This window comes from Sycon ciliatum, chromosome 4 (genome assembly GCF_964019385.1).
Source record: "Sycon ciliatum chromosome 4, ocSycCili1.1, whole genome shotgun sequence".
In the NCBI taxonomy this organism is placed as follows: Eukaryota; Metazoa; Porifera; class Calcarea; order Leucosolenida; family Sycettidae; genus Sycon; species Sycon ciliatum.
In genome coordinates, this window is record NC_088646.1 from 2,695,214 (window position 1) to 2,710,043 (window position 14,830).

The 14,830-nt window shown below is 47.8% G+C and overlaps 3 protein-coding genes across 3 annotated transcripts; 1 reads left to right on the forward strand and 2 right to left on the reverse strand.

Moving 5' to 3' along the window:
* Positions 1–478: 478 nt before the first annotated feature.
* LOC135813894 (acid phosphatase type 7-like) lies at positions 479–4,210 on the forward strand. The gene is made up of 2 exons (XM_065326917.1): positions 479–1,089; positions 2,150–4,210. Exons 1-2 carry the CDS (start codon positions 692–694, stop codon positions 3,615–3,617), a joined length of 1,866 nt encoding a protein of 621 aa, XP_065182989.1. The 5' UTR covers positions 479–691; the 3' UTR covers positions 3,618–4,210.
* Positions 4,211–4,910: 700 nt separating this feature from the next.
* On the reverse strand, positions 4,911–14,795 carry LOC135813895 (clathrin interactor 1-like). Its single transcript, XM_065326918.1, has 9 exons — positions 14,635–14,795; positions 14,354–14,552; positions 14,111–14,249; positions 12,549–12,680; positions 12,287–12,401; positions 11,250–11,554; positions 10,794–10,996; positions 6,748–6,816; positions 4,911–6,149 (listed from the first exon to the last, which is right to left on the reverse strand). Exons 1-9 carry the CDS (start codon positions 14,664–14,666, stop codon positions 5,595–5,597), a joined length of 1,749 nt encoding a protein of 582 aa, XP_065182990.1. The 5' UTR covers positions 14,667–14,795; the 3' UTR covers positions 4,911–5,594.
* Positions 7,741–10,510, reverse strand: LOC135813896 (uncharacterized protein KIAA1958-like). The gene is made up of 2 exons (XM_065326919.1): positions 9,834–10,510; positions 7,741–9,357 (listed from the first exon to the last, which is right to left on the reverse strand). Exons 1-2 carry the CDS (start codon positions 10,227–10,229, stop codon positions 8,212–8,214), a joined length of 1,542 nt encoding a protein of 513 aa, XP_065182991.1. The 5' UTR covers positions 10,230–10,510; the 3' UTR covers positions 7,741–8,211.
* Positions 14,796–14,830: the final 35 nt, after the last annotated feature.

A 14,830-nucleotide genomic window follows, 5' to 3' on the forward strand; every position in this document is an offset into this window, starting at 1 on the left:
AAATTCAAGGACGCGGAAGACGATGGTGAGCGAATCCAAGGCGTGCACCGATGCGCAGGGACCGAAAAAGCCAAACGAAAATAACCTACTTTGGCTCAACGGCAGCTTCGCGAAAACACAACGCAGATTACTAGTTCAAACTCTGAACAGGGGCTTTCTCTTTGCTCTTCGCCTTCTTCCTCTCCAAACATTTCAAAAACAAGCTTGGGCTGCTGTACGAGTCCATGGAGGTATGCTGCTTGGACGCCCACGCGATTTTTTCAGCCTGGTGCAGGATCATGGTCGTGTGCCACGCGTGACTGTAGCTGGTATGGTCAGCCCTGCGACACGATTTTAGGGCGATTACGTAACCACTCTGACATCTCTACTACATAATAGTCATTACCATGATTACCGTACCAGTACTAGTACTAGTACTAGTAGTAGTAGTACTACTAGTCGTATATTCTACTACAACACGTCAACGTTGCAACAGTAGTACGTTCTGCACGCAATGACTATCAAAATAATAAATTCTACTACTACTAGTACAGTCAGGATTATAAAAACAGATCTTTCCGTCCAGAGTCCAATCGTTGCGTTGAAAATGGTGATTGATGAGGCGAGGGAATAAGAGTCGGGCCTGAACTGATATTTTTAGGCTTTCTGTTACTACGTGATATCGTGCACAGTTTAGTTAGAGTTGATCACTATGGCCCATATGGATTGGCACAATCTAGTGCTACTAGCGGTTCTTATCAGTGTAATAGCGAACAGCACGTATGGAATCCAGCAAGGATACTCGCCGTACAATGATTGCAAGACGGTAGAATCAGTCGGCGCTGAGAAACCACGATCGTCTCTCTGGTCCACACCGTCACAGCTTCGACTGTCTGTTACAGGTTGCCAAGGTGAAATGGCCCTGACCTGGGTGTCAGCTGCACATCTTCTCGACATCTCTGTGAAAGTGGGGAAATCCCGGACTGCTCTGAATGACGTCATCATTGCAATGGCCAATATTACCATGACATCGTACGCAAAGCCGAGTCGCATCGGGGATAGTCCCAAAATCTATCACACGATTTTGCGGCCGCTGGAGCCAAATACAAGGTACGTGCGGTTACAACCTGGCATGCTGCCCTCAGACTGGCCGGGAGCATGGCGCTGTGCACCTATTTGTGAAGCTTTATCCGCTCTGCCCACTGCATGCGACAGCTCAGGGTTTCAAGAGCAGTTTCTCGTTTCTAATGCATGCACTGAAAATGACCGAAATACCTGCATTGCATTTGGCCGTGAGGAAATGACCGGACCATTGTGCGGACTGCATGCACATATTGCCGGTGGTAAGGCTAAACATGCACTACCGTCCTGAACTATTGCACACCACGACATCGCAATCAAGCGCACAACGTCACATAACTACAGTATCCACATTTCCCTGAACAACGTTACGAGTGCATGTTACGTGACGCCATGTCGCACTCTAAACCCCATTGCAAGGTCGAAACAGATGGTTCAACGTCTACAATCGAGTGAGACGTATTCTTCGAGTGATTGCTAGTGACACCTATAATCTGATTCACAGGGCCTTCCCTATCAAAATAATAAATTATACTACTACTACTAAGGCCTCTTGTACGGGCAAAAAGAAATAGATCGGCGTGAAATCAATAGTGATGAAAAACAACAACGCAAAGAAAAGAACAAGCAGAACACAATGTCAATCATCCATCTAACCAGCCAGGGTAGTTAGAGCACATTAAACTTTAATGACACCAAGACTACTACTAGTACTACTCTGATTTAGCCTTCGCTGATGGTAGAGGCAAATGCAGTTGGATCCCAAGACGGATACCTTGATGCCGTCCTTATTGAAGTTATTCTGCACCTTTTCCTCGCCCACGTTCTGAGATAATGGTGATCTCATAAGTGGGGTCATTTTCCATGTCCACCCAGAGTCTGGGTATTTCAGGGGGTATCGGCCGTTCAAGCGGGCAGCTCAGCACTCAACTGAGTCACCATTTTCCTAGATTCCTTTTGAAGCTCTCTCCCTCTGTCCAGGGGAGGCCCACATTACCCAGAGCAAGTACAGTGAGTGTGTATGACGCATGTGGTGCCGATCAAGTCATTCTGTGCTGCTGCTGCTGTTGCTTGGCTACTGTTTCTGCAGGTACTTCTATCAGGTAGTGTCGGGCGGTGACACAGGTAACATCCACTATGCCACGCGGAGTAAAGTGTACTCATTCACCACTGCTCCAGCAGCCGCAGTCCGCACCAGCAGCAGCTCGCATCCGGCCCCCTCCTCGTATCCAGTGCGATGGCTCTTCTTGGCGGATCACGGCACGAAACCCGAGTCCCAGATTACGGCCATCACAATGCGCAAGCTCGCCAATCTAGCTGTGTCCGCCAGCATGAAGCCAGACCTGGTGATCCACGGTGGGGATATGGCGTATGGCAACGGCGTCGACTATCATTGGGACGAGTGGGGCAAGTTTATGGAGCCCATCACCGCCACCGTGCCATACATGGTGGTGGCTGGAAATCATGAGCTAGTGTCGGGCGACTCCGGTGGAGAGAATGGTGTGCCGTTGATGCATCGCTTTCATATGCCCTATCCAGACCATATGCCCGCGGTGGATCACAATAGTACTCTGGACGGCCGCGCTTTCTGGTACTCGTTTGACTGGGGCCCGGTTCACTTTGTAGCTGTGTCAACGGAGCATGACACCGACGCGGCACAGAGGGCATGGCTACGGGAAGACTTGAGCAATGCCTCCAGTAGCGAGCACGTCGACTGGATTGTCACGTTTGGACACGCACCCATATACACCAGTAACATTCGCCACGGCAACAAGACCACGTTGCGATCTTGGCTGGCACCGCTGCTGGATGAGTTTTCGGTTGACCTGTCGTTGTGGGGGCATGACCATTCCTACGAACGGTTATACCCTATACACAACGGCAAGGTCACATCACAATCTTATGACAGCAATCGTGGAACTGTCCATGTTATCTGTGGCAGTTCTGGATGGCAGTTGCATGACTGTTGGAAAGCAACCGCCATGTCAGCATTCCATTCAGCCAATTCATGGGGATTTCTGTCCCTGAACGTGTTCAATTCAACTGCCTTGCAAATAGACTACGTGAGCAATAGCAATGACTCTCACGTGCTTGATTCAGTGGTTGTTCGTCGGGCCTCGGGGCGTGTACACTCACTATCGTCCAGCCATGAAGCACCGACAAAGGCCGAGACGGTGCCACCTACGAACTCATCTCCAGGTAGCAGGACTCCACCACCAACTTTTAACGTTAGTATCACGAGTACCAGCTCTAGCCGTGGGATGCTGTCGTCAACATACTTCCCAACAGGCATTAGTACCAGCTCACTTTCTCCTGCATACACCCCTTCCAGCAACGGCACCGACATTACACACACAGACTCTTCGTTTCGCTACAGGCTGCTATTTGTCGTTTGGCTGCTTGGTGGCATTGCTATTGCGTACATGATTTATACAGCGCTGCTCAGCCTGGGTGTGGTCGGAGCAGATAGCCCCGGTACTAAACTAGTGCAGCCGGCTGAAAAGAAGCTACTGACTGACCTGAGACATTCTGATGAAGAGGAGGAAGAAACACTTTGACCTGTCCAAATACAATTATAGCTACTAAAACAACAAGTACATACATACCAGGTAGGTCAGAACACCTTAGTTGTCTGGAGATTCAGTACATAGTTATGGTTGTTGTTTATAATTACAGTATATTCTAGACATTGCATGTCCTTATAATCGTATAATTATTATCTTGATCTACCTTCTTGAAGTGTACCAGTATAGTGAAGTCCTCATTGAAGTTTACTAAGTAACAACTACACCGTATTCGAGAAACAGGCGGTGGGCCGAAACAGTCATTATAGACTCAATCTGTGTTTAGCGAATCCCGCAGACTGCAACAATGTAATTTCTAGTACTGCTTCGGGTACTCAGTAATCTTTTCATCGAAAAATCTCTACGCTTCATCATGCAGCTATCTATTTGTATTTTTGTATTTATTGTATTTCAAGGATCACCCAATGGCTCTGGGCCTGTCCAGGGGATCTCCTACTCGGAAACATTTATGTTGGCCTAACAAACAGGGCCGGTTGAGGCAGCTATGTTGGCCTATGAATTTATACACTGCAGTGCTGTGAAGCCTGTGATAACATCGACCGCAAAAAAAAGTGTGAACAAATTCATGTGTATACTGTTGCCCCTGATGGTTAAAAAAGACGAGGAAGTAAGAGAAGAAGCACTTACTTCAATACAGCTGTACATGTACAAGCTGTAGCGTCGGCAGAAAAACATTGACGGATGAAATGCAGTAAAAAATGTACGGTTAAAACTGGCAATGAGAAAGGCCGTATTATTATTATTTTTTAATACTTCGTGATGAGCGTAGTACATGTACACCCTGGATCGTGATCCGTGTGCATGAATGTCTTTGTGACTACCGACTTACATTGTATACGCAGTATTTTTGGGCTTTGCGTTATGACATTGCCGCGTGCTGTGACTTGCAATGTGTCTTCACATCTCCACATCGATTAGTACATGGTTATGTACTCTTGGTATTACCAAGAGTGTTCTCTACACTGGAGCTTGCGCTATTCCGCCGACTTGACGGACTCACGACTGCCATCAGGAGCACACGAGAAGTCCATCGAACCTTCGACTTGGCACACCTGCAAGAAAGCACCACTCCCTGCTCAATACACAGTGTTTCAGGGAATTCACCCTCATCAGTTGAGCTTGAGTAGGACCAAGCGATCGTTGCATAGGAGCTCTGCCATGACAGCCGGCATTGATACCATTACAAAACTACACCATCGAACAATTGCTCCCTAACGTTAATTAATACAAACGCACACAACCACACAGAGAAGCCGAGTGCACGGGTCAATCAAGCCACATCCAGTGGCACGTTCTGTAGCAATATTAGAGACGGTCGCATTTTGGACATGGTATAACAGAGAAACGGCAACAACAAAACAGACGAAGAGCACTGGTATGCACGAGTAGAGACAAAATATTATTAGTATTATTCAGCAAAAACAAACAAAATTGTTCAATATTTAGTTTCACCAGAAGCAAGGAACAATTCTGCAATAACATACCAGTGCCCATTGAAGCATAAAAAATAATGTGTTGGACAACATCTAATTGACAAATTCTAGAAAACAAGGAATAAATGAAAGGTGGGCCCAGCGGTGTCAATGTACAGGCGAGGAGCGATAAACACGGGCACAGACACATATACATGACGGAGAGGACATCCACCAAGAGACAAACTGGAGTGCCGGGGCATGATCAACGACCAAAATTTGATAGGATGGGCATGCCTAAAGGGAACGTGAGGAAGAGATGAAGAAAAAGAGGGGAAGAGCACTGCGACCCAGTCTCAATAGAGTGGAGGACGAAGGGGGGGGGGGGGGGGGGGAAGAAGCACAGAGGCTGTGCCAGGAGGACGCAATTAAAATATGCAGTCCCTCGCATACTGAGAAGCTCAAACAAAGCAACAGTCCTAGATGTCCGAGAAAGAGAGAATGGCGCGTGCGCGCACACACACACAAACGCAACGGATTACTTCATGAATGCACCGTACGCGCCAGCGCCTTGTGCTGGTCTCGCACCCATGGCCATCATGTTCTGTTGTGCCATCATACCTTGTTGCATGCCGCCGGCTTGCTGCATGCCCATCATACCCATGCCAACTGGCTGTTGCATACCCATGCCAACTGGCTGTTGCATACCCATGCCTTGCTGCATGGCCATTCCCTGCATACCGGCAGCGCCCATGCCAGCAGCAGCAGGCTGCATGCCGCCCATGCCCATACCGGCGCCCATCATGCCACCACCTTGCATTCGCATGCCCTGCATACCACCCATGCCGCCTTGCATACCACCTTGCATGCCTCCCATCATTGCCGCTTGCTGCTGTGCCTGCATACCGCCTCCCATCATACCACCGGCTTGGATCGTGGAGCCGGCTGCGGGTGCCACTGGCTTGCGCTGCTGCATCTGATTCATGGATGGCTGATTGCTCTGTGCCTTCTTCTGCGCCGAGGACGCGCTCAGGTCCAAACTGACATTCAACCCTGTGGAGTCAGTCCACTTACTAAGCTCACTGGAGGATTTCTGAATACAAAAACACAGCAAAACAAGCAGAAATTGCTTGCAAAGAACAATATAATTCGACTGACCGGCGCCACCCACAACTGATAGCAATGGCAACAGAGATACCATAAGTCCATGTATAAATCACTGCCTAGATGCACTGATTGAAAAAATCTCTGAATATATCCCACCCCAAGGGATTACCTTACAGTCCAAAAGGCCCCGACGGCTTACCGGTTTTGACCAAGTTATGGCCCAAAACTCACTTTAAATCCAAAAAATCCGAGTTTCGGACATGCTTTTCATACATTGTGTGCAAAACCCTACGGCAGGAAAGTGATGCATACATGTATGTCCCATTTGCCCATAGAATGGTGCTTTGTCCTAAGCGTAAACAATGACAAAGAACAGACCTGCTGGGCTGGACTGTGCACAGTTCCAACCACAGGAATACCTGCAATGGCACGCATTTTGTACAGCAGTGCATGCGCCAGCTCAATACCGTTTTCTGGCGTATACGCTGAAACCACTTCACACATAGAACATTGCATTGAGAGAGAGAGGGCAAAATAAACCAATTCCTCCCAAATAATTCCCTGTAGAAGCATGGGGTACTTACAAGGTCTGCTTGTGCTGAAGTAGTTGTGGCAGCAGATGCAGCTGGCTGCATAGTCTGTGCTGTGGTTGCCTACAATATCAAGACAGTAGAGTACAGCAGATGTGCACGATTGTACATCAAAGACCGGCATTGAGAAGAACGGGAGGGATCCAATAAAGATATTATTATTAATGAAAACAAAACTCGGGAGGCATAGGGCCACAGTGCAATACATCCACATAGAGTTCTAACCAGACCATTTTCAAATTCCAATGTAGACCTGTTTAGAAGCAAGTAGGTGGACTACCGTTGCCTATATTTGGAAGCATTATACAGCAAAGCTTGGGTAAACCAACATCGGTAACAGCGATGAAAAATTGGTGTCCCCAACACAGTATTGCCAGTACGTCAGGAATGGCCTATCACATAGTAATTGGAAACGAGGGCACTTCGCGCTGCATGCTGGAGTCTTATTACATCCCAGCTTCAATGTACACTTACTGGAAAAAAAGACACGCCGTCATTTTGACCCTTTCCATCGCATGATTGTGGGGTGCGCGTGTGTGTGTTGAGGGAGGAGAGAGAGAGAGAGAGATACCCTACGAACAGTGAGGTGTTCACTGGTGCAGGACGCAAAGCTGACTCACTCGATCGGATTTTCATCGAGCAGCACCAGCTCCGATATATGCACTCACAGTCGGTGCTGCTTGTGTGCGGATATCGACCAGGACTACCCATGTGCTTGGACAATATTTCTTATGTACCAGCACATTTCCAACAAGGGATTGAACCTGCACAGTCCTGCAAAAATGGGAGGTATGCATAAAAGATGGTTGCAACCTTTTGAGGGGCAACTTGTCCCACAATTGGCAGGTACATGTACAACCAGCTCTGGTATGTTTGTGAGCATGATCCTTTTATGCAGGGCTGTTATCACAGTGTGTACGGTTGTAGTGTACTTGCCCAGTAAATCATAAATGGCAAGTGATGCATACATCCCATTAGATGACTCCCCCCCCCCACCACACACACAGCCATATTTCCAACCACACACCTTTACCACACCCTCTGGAACTGCCACAGCTACGTAAAGAACATCTCATGAGTACGAGGGTGATACCGGCGAATATCAATCCCGACTGCGAAGCAGAAGGGATTGATATGAGGGTACGGTATCACCCGAGCTACGAGGGTGATATTCTACTTATCACATATGACCCTACACCATGTACACACCATGTGTCTACTTATCCCATATGACCCTACACACTATGTGTCTTATCCCATATGACCCTACACACCATGTGCACCGTACTTCATGCTCTTCCTGCTACACAACTACATTCCCACAGTAGAGTTTAGTTTGAACTTAGGTAAAGCATAGGGTAGGAAGGAAAAGTATAGAGGAGTGGAAATAGAAGAGTTGATGGAAATGGAGTATTGTAAATTGTAAATGGAACACTGCATTGCAGAAACGAGCCAACTTCAGCGCAGTTCCTTCACATCGTTCACATGTATGTGAACGGCACCACTGAAGTTGCCAGAGAATATGAATTTTGCGCTATTCTCCGACGTCACCGTGGATGAACTGGTAGTGACAGAAGCTGACGGGGGAGGTGCCTGAGGCTCTTCCAAGGCCTGCAGTTCCTCCGGAGTCGCGCACTGCAGTGCTTCATCAATGGCGGCTACGTCCAACAGGTGAGCAGTTTTCATCTTGTCATGCTCGCTTGGCTGCAAGTACGAGTCTAGGCTTTGGGCATTCCGATGGCCGGAAGTACGCATGATTGTAGTGGCACTCACATTTTGCTTAGCCAAGGTCGTAATGGCGGTGGCGCGCACACTGTGGTTGGTGTAGATCTGGCTTAGTCGCGCTGTTTCGCTCATCTTCTTCATCATGCCATCGATTTCGTTTTTACCAAACACTTGGCCTGTGTACCATTCTGAATCCTCTGGCTGGTAATGTTTGCGTGGTATCTGAAAGAGTCGCTTGGACTTCACAGACAACTTTGAAGTGAGGAGTAGGACGGCTTCCACCTGCCAGTCGGACACTATCATCCCATCAGATACCGTGTCCTTTCCTTTAATGCCGCCTTGCTGGTTCTTCTGGGCGAATGCTGTGGCTAATGTGATGAATCTTTTGCCTTTGTCGTTGGTCTTCACATCCAGGTCGTCGGATGTTAGATACGCCTGAATCTCCGAACCACGCAGACAGAAGTGGTAAGTGATGACGAACCAGACAAGGTAGGTGAGGTGATCCGCATTTGTCTTCCAGTCACCGAGGTGCTTGTAGATCTTTTCTTTGTCGCTATCGGAGATGGGAGGCTTGTGCTGCGTTGGTGCTACCAGGCCGTCTTTTTTTAACTGCTTTAGGTAGCCATCAAGTACTTGGTTAGCCTCGATAAACTCACTATCAGTATAGAGATTGATGGTGCGCTTCAGCTCTTGCAGTTCACGGTGAATGGCACTCCGAAACTGCAGTAAGCTGTTCTTAGAATACGGCTGTTTGTTGACTTGACGGATTTCAACATAGGCATGCTTCAGGATAGATGCTAGATCAGTCGCTTGTATTGTTTTCAAGTCGCACGTTTTCTTGTTCTCCACACACCAAGTGTCAAAAACACGCATCCAGTTCTTAGGTTGCGTTTGGTTGGGCATTTTCAGAATGTAAATGACAACCATTCTGGAATGGGAATCGGCAAGAATCACCTGACCAAACTAACGCGCCAGAATCAATTAGGAATCACTTGATATAACAATTCCATGATGTCGTTGTGGAACGGCGGCTGTCTTTTCTTTTACCCGACTCTAGTTTCCTTGAGAGAGTCATGGTACTTCTGAGTGCATGATTTGAGGCACTTGAACCTGTTGCTACATTGTTTGGCTCGTGGCAGCCATTATCATTTTTGATTCCGGAATGAGAATGCTCATTCCAGCATGTGAGGTGGAATGATCATTCTCCAAAAAGAATCATTCTCAGCGATTCCCATTCTGGAATCATGTGGAATGTGACCAACCTAACGCACTTTTTTGACCAACCAAACGGGCGAGAATGATTCCGAGTGATTCCAAGTGATTCCCATTTGGGAATGTGACCAACCAAACGTAACCTTAGTAGCTCGTTTGGTGTTTGCGGGAACACGACTTTCACGTATCCTATCCAGATCTGACTCAGACACTTGCACAAATCGCTTAACTCTTTCTTCACTGCTGTGCTGTTCTGATGAAACGCGCTTTTCAGTAGTGGTCTTTTCCACTACCTCACCAGTTGCTAACGTCGCAGTTGCTGTAGATGATAAAGAGAATCCTGACATGTTGGCTATTTCATCCGTAGATAAAAAGTTGAAGTAGTTGGAAGCGGCATCCAAAACTTCTGCATCTTCCAAGTCAATATCACTTGCACCCAAGTCAAAGCTAGCCATCTTACTGGTAAGAATACCGAAAGTGACCAGACCCAGAAGTATTGTCAAGTACTTGTGCTTTCTGTGTACGTGTGTACAAACCATGAGGGTCCTTGGCTCATTGTTCTAGGAACGGAATCAATGACTCCATTCTTGGTAAGTGTTTTCCTTGGTCATGTTGTATTTCCTGCAACTTAGGCGTACTATTCTCGGAATTGTTGTTTACTAACTTTTAGTATAAATTCCAATTCCTCGAAAGTGTACTATATTGCATTCCATATTTAGCATTTGATTGCTCCTTCTAGCCCTATGTTTCAGGCTCTACTGAGCCTACTTGGTAGACCCCTCCCCCCCCCCCCCCCCACCGCTTTCGCCAGCAAGGCCAAAGGGGCGGGGGGTAGGCACGGCAGTAGGGTCTGTAGCGTAGGGCCTAGCAGGAACAATCAAGTGCTAAATATGGAGTGCATTTATAGTACGCTTTCGAGTATATGCGTACGGTGTACGCAGCAGGGGTGATATAGAGCAGCAGGGGTGATACGGGCTAGGCGGGGTGATATCGGCCTATATCACCCGCCTACGAAGGCCTCTGATTGGTTCAATCCATGGAAACCATCACCTGATATGTGATAAGATACCATTGTCACCCAGCCACCAAAGCATAGAACCTACCTGAGGCTGCATTAACGATGGCTGAGCATTCATGAGATCCATAGCTGAAAGCGGTGCCGGTGCAGCGGCCACAGCGGGTTGTTGTGTCGGTGCAGGCGTAGCACCTTGGAAGCCGGTGAAGTCGGCAAAGCCTTGCGAGCTAGCAGCCGGCGCAGGAGCAGCTGCTGCCGGGGCAGATGAGAACGCCGCAAAGTCGCCAAAATCTGCACATGAAACGCATAGCCAGGTTGAACACGTGCGTGTGTGTGTTTGTGTGTGTGCTGCTGTTCATGTAGCCACAGTAGATACGGGACAGCTGAGAGATAACATTAATGCGCATTCTGCTATATCCCCAACAACTAACAAGAATGCTAGGGATGAAACGAATATTTGACCATTCAAAAACACCAAACGATATTCGAAGGTTTGAAACATCACTAGAGCTGGTGCATAATTTCTTTTTGTATTAAGACTTACCTTGGTTGGCGGGTGCTGCACTAGCAGAAGGAGCAGCGCCAAAGGCATCAACGTGAGGAGCAACGGACTGCAACGTTGCCTGTGACACGGTCTTATTGGTGTTAGCTGCTGGAGCACTGGAGAAGTCTGCAAACAGATCACCACCACTGCTAGTACCAGCAGCAGCAGATGAATTAGTGCTTTCGGGGCCGGTCCCCGTGTAGTGGGCAGCTGCGCCGAGGTCGATTGGCGCACGGCTCTTTTTCGCAGTCTTCTTGCTTGTGGTTGGTGTACCGATTGTACCCGAAGGCATGGAAATGCCCGCACTACAGTATTGCAAACACACGCACACACATACACACACAGGGAAGCATGAAAAGACAACGAGCGAGCAAACTTGGCCTCAGTCATGTGGAAGGCTGCACACCTAATCAGTGCATGGCTGGCAAGAATACTAGTACTCGTACATAGGTGCAGTCCACTGATTCCTGCCACCAATACCGACACAGTCACACTACAGTAAAACCTGTAATGGCGACCACTTTTCCTTGTCACGGACGCATTCACATTCAAAACAGCTCGGATAAGGCGACCACTCACTCAACGCGACCGATGACCACCTACCCGCGACCGCATTGCACCGTGCTAGTACATGTAAATGTATGCATTGCATGGTGCACCATGCATGGTAGATCTACACACCAGTGCAGGAAGTGTAGATGTGCATGGTCCATGCACGACACTTGACAGGTCTGAGGACCCCAGGCACATGAGTCGTGCTAAAGTAGCATAGCCATAGGCGTGTGCACTGTGATACACTGATCAAAATGATGTATCACATGTGGATATGGTCACGCGACCCACTGAACATGGATAAGAAGACCACCTGGCCACGGCGACCACTTTTCTCGTCCCTTGAGACAGGTTTCACTGTATTATGTATGAGTGGGGCTACATTATCTATACAAGAAAACAAAACATGGGGTACATTTCTGAACATCGGAGAAGAAGAAGAAAAGGAAAGAAAAGCGTGGAGGACCCACAGTGTTCAAACTCACCCTTCGTCGTGCTCTGAGTCGCTGTCGTCTTTGTATGCGTTCTTGCTGGAGGACTTCACGCGCCCTTCACCCTCATCGTAGGAGGAAGCACGAGGGTCTGCATCATATCGATCGCCTGTAGCAGATACAAACAGAACACAAACCAAGAATGCCTTCGCCATGGGCCATTTCGCTGGGAACAGACGACCAGGCTTGAACAGTGCAAAAGCCATGAGTGTGCAGACACGTACAGGAAGGCCAAGACAACATGGACGCCACTTACTGTAACGAGTTGTGGTCTGCTCGGATGACACACCAACATACTTGTCCTTGGTCTTTTTGGCCTTCCGTCGTTCATCTCGTAGCCGCGAATTATCCTGAAGCAAAGCTATGAGCTCCTTCACTTTCTGTCGAACTATAACGTAAAGAAAACATACGAAAGCGAAGCAAGCACAGAGAACAGGTCATTTCCATCACATAGACGTGCAGTTTCGCAATTTTAGCAAGACTAGTCTCGATCGGTCTTCGCACCATAGGGCTTCATTTCGCTTCATAATTTCGCCCAGACACTACTAGTAATCGTTAGAAAATGAAGCGTAGGGGGTTATTTCAGCCAGATTTCAGTTTTGGTGTTTTGAGCTTATAAACCATGACATCCGGGGGGAATTAAGATACCGGTTTCGTGCAGAATGTGCATGCCTGCTCTCACAGAGGTCACTTGATCAGCTGCTGGTCACCACATCAGCACCATAAAACGGTCATGTGCTGTGTTGTTTGACAGGAAGCCAGAGTATTTCACACGCGACATTGTACAAAACCTATCTGTATTTTTGAAAAAAAAATAGGGATATCAACGTGACAGTGTAACTGCTCTAGCTGTTCCCCGTCCAAGGTTGGAGCAGCCAGAACATGCTTCGAGTGCACCAGCATGGGAACAGTACAAATCAGTGGTGCTCCACGTGTTCCTGTTCTTGCCCACGAACATTCCCAAATACTCTGGGTCGAAGCGATGTAGAGGATACACATGCATGTATTCATACACACTTGAGAGGAATCAAAAGCGTTTCTGCTGTAACTCGAGTTTCACGGTTTTAACCGATCATCAGACAGCAACTGCAGAAACGCTTTTGATTCCTCTCAAGTGTGTGTACTAGGCTCTGCACCTTGGTGTATTGAGCACTGTCACGAGCAACCACAACTCCCTCCGAGTGTGCATGTATGCATGTGTGTGTGTGTGTGTGTGTGTGTGTGTGTGCGTGTTTACGCGTATTAGTGCATGTTTGTGGGTGTGTGTGTGTTTTTAAATGTGTATTGGGACTCTCCTGCGCGAGTGCCGTTTGCGTTGGCTGGGTCATGTTGCCCGTATGGACGCAGCCCGGATTCCGCAAAAAGTGTTGTTTGGGGAGCTTGAGGCTACCAGACCACGGTATGGACCAAAGAAGCGTTGACGAGACACGATTGTTGGTGATTTGCATTCACTGGATATTCCAGAGTCCAAGTGGTAGTAGGCAGGTCCATCAGCATCGTCCTCCTCCCCCAGCACATGCGCATGCGGCAGAGCATTCAGGAGAAGTGGCGATTTGAAGCGTCACCTCAAGTACTGCCAAACTCAGTAGCCTATCATCTCCTCTGGAGATGGGCGTCAAAGGTGTGTGTGTGTGTGTGTGTGTGTGTGTGTGTGTGTGTGTGTGTGTGTGTGTGTGTGTGTGTGTGTGTGTGTGTGTTGAACAGTCCTATCGAAAAGTCAAATCTGAAGTGAAATGTATCCTTGACCAGACATACTAAAATACGAAACTCTGAAATAGCCCACAAACAAGGAAATCATTCGGTGATGCTATGACGTACCATTAATTCCTTGATCTTTGAGATTCTCATCTTTGTACTGATAGTCCTCCAGGGCTTTCAGATCATACATATGATCACGAGCACTCGTGACAACTCTTTCAGAGCCATTGCGGACCAAGTACGCCAACAACAGCAAGGACTGAGACGAAGCACAGCAGTACACAGAACAATAGCACAAGACTAGCATTAGAATTCATATCAAAAACGTTATACTAAAATAATCATGGGTGTAGATTTACGTACCTTATACGTGCGTCGCCAGTTCTTGGTTTTGTCGAACATTCGCTGCCAGAGCATTGCCATTACTTCAGGAAACCCTTCATACGTAAACGTGTTTTTAGCAATATCTTGCATGATGGAACCGTGAGGTCCCCAGGTATCATCGTTGGTTGCTTCTCGTACTTTAGCTTCGACTTCCGAGTAATTCATCACCACATTGGTGCTGTACAGAACAAGCGCACAAGAAAACGCACTTTTTGCATTGCTGCAATTTCTCCTTCGCATCCAACCGCTTCGGTCCTTACACTTTGTCACTAAGTTCTCTAAACTTCCACATGATGGCGACCAATTGGGAGCCTTAGCTACGATCCAATTGTTAATCAAAAACGACCATGACAGCGAAAGCGTCCAAAGCCTCTTTGGCAAGCCAGTTACCTGCAGCGTCAACGCTCAGCAGTCAAAGCAATTTTTTTCTCTTCCCTTGTCTTGTCGCATGGTTGA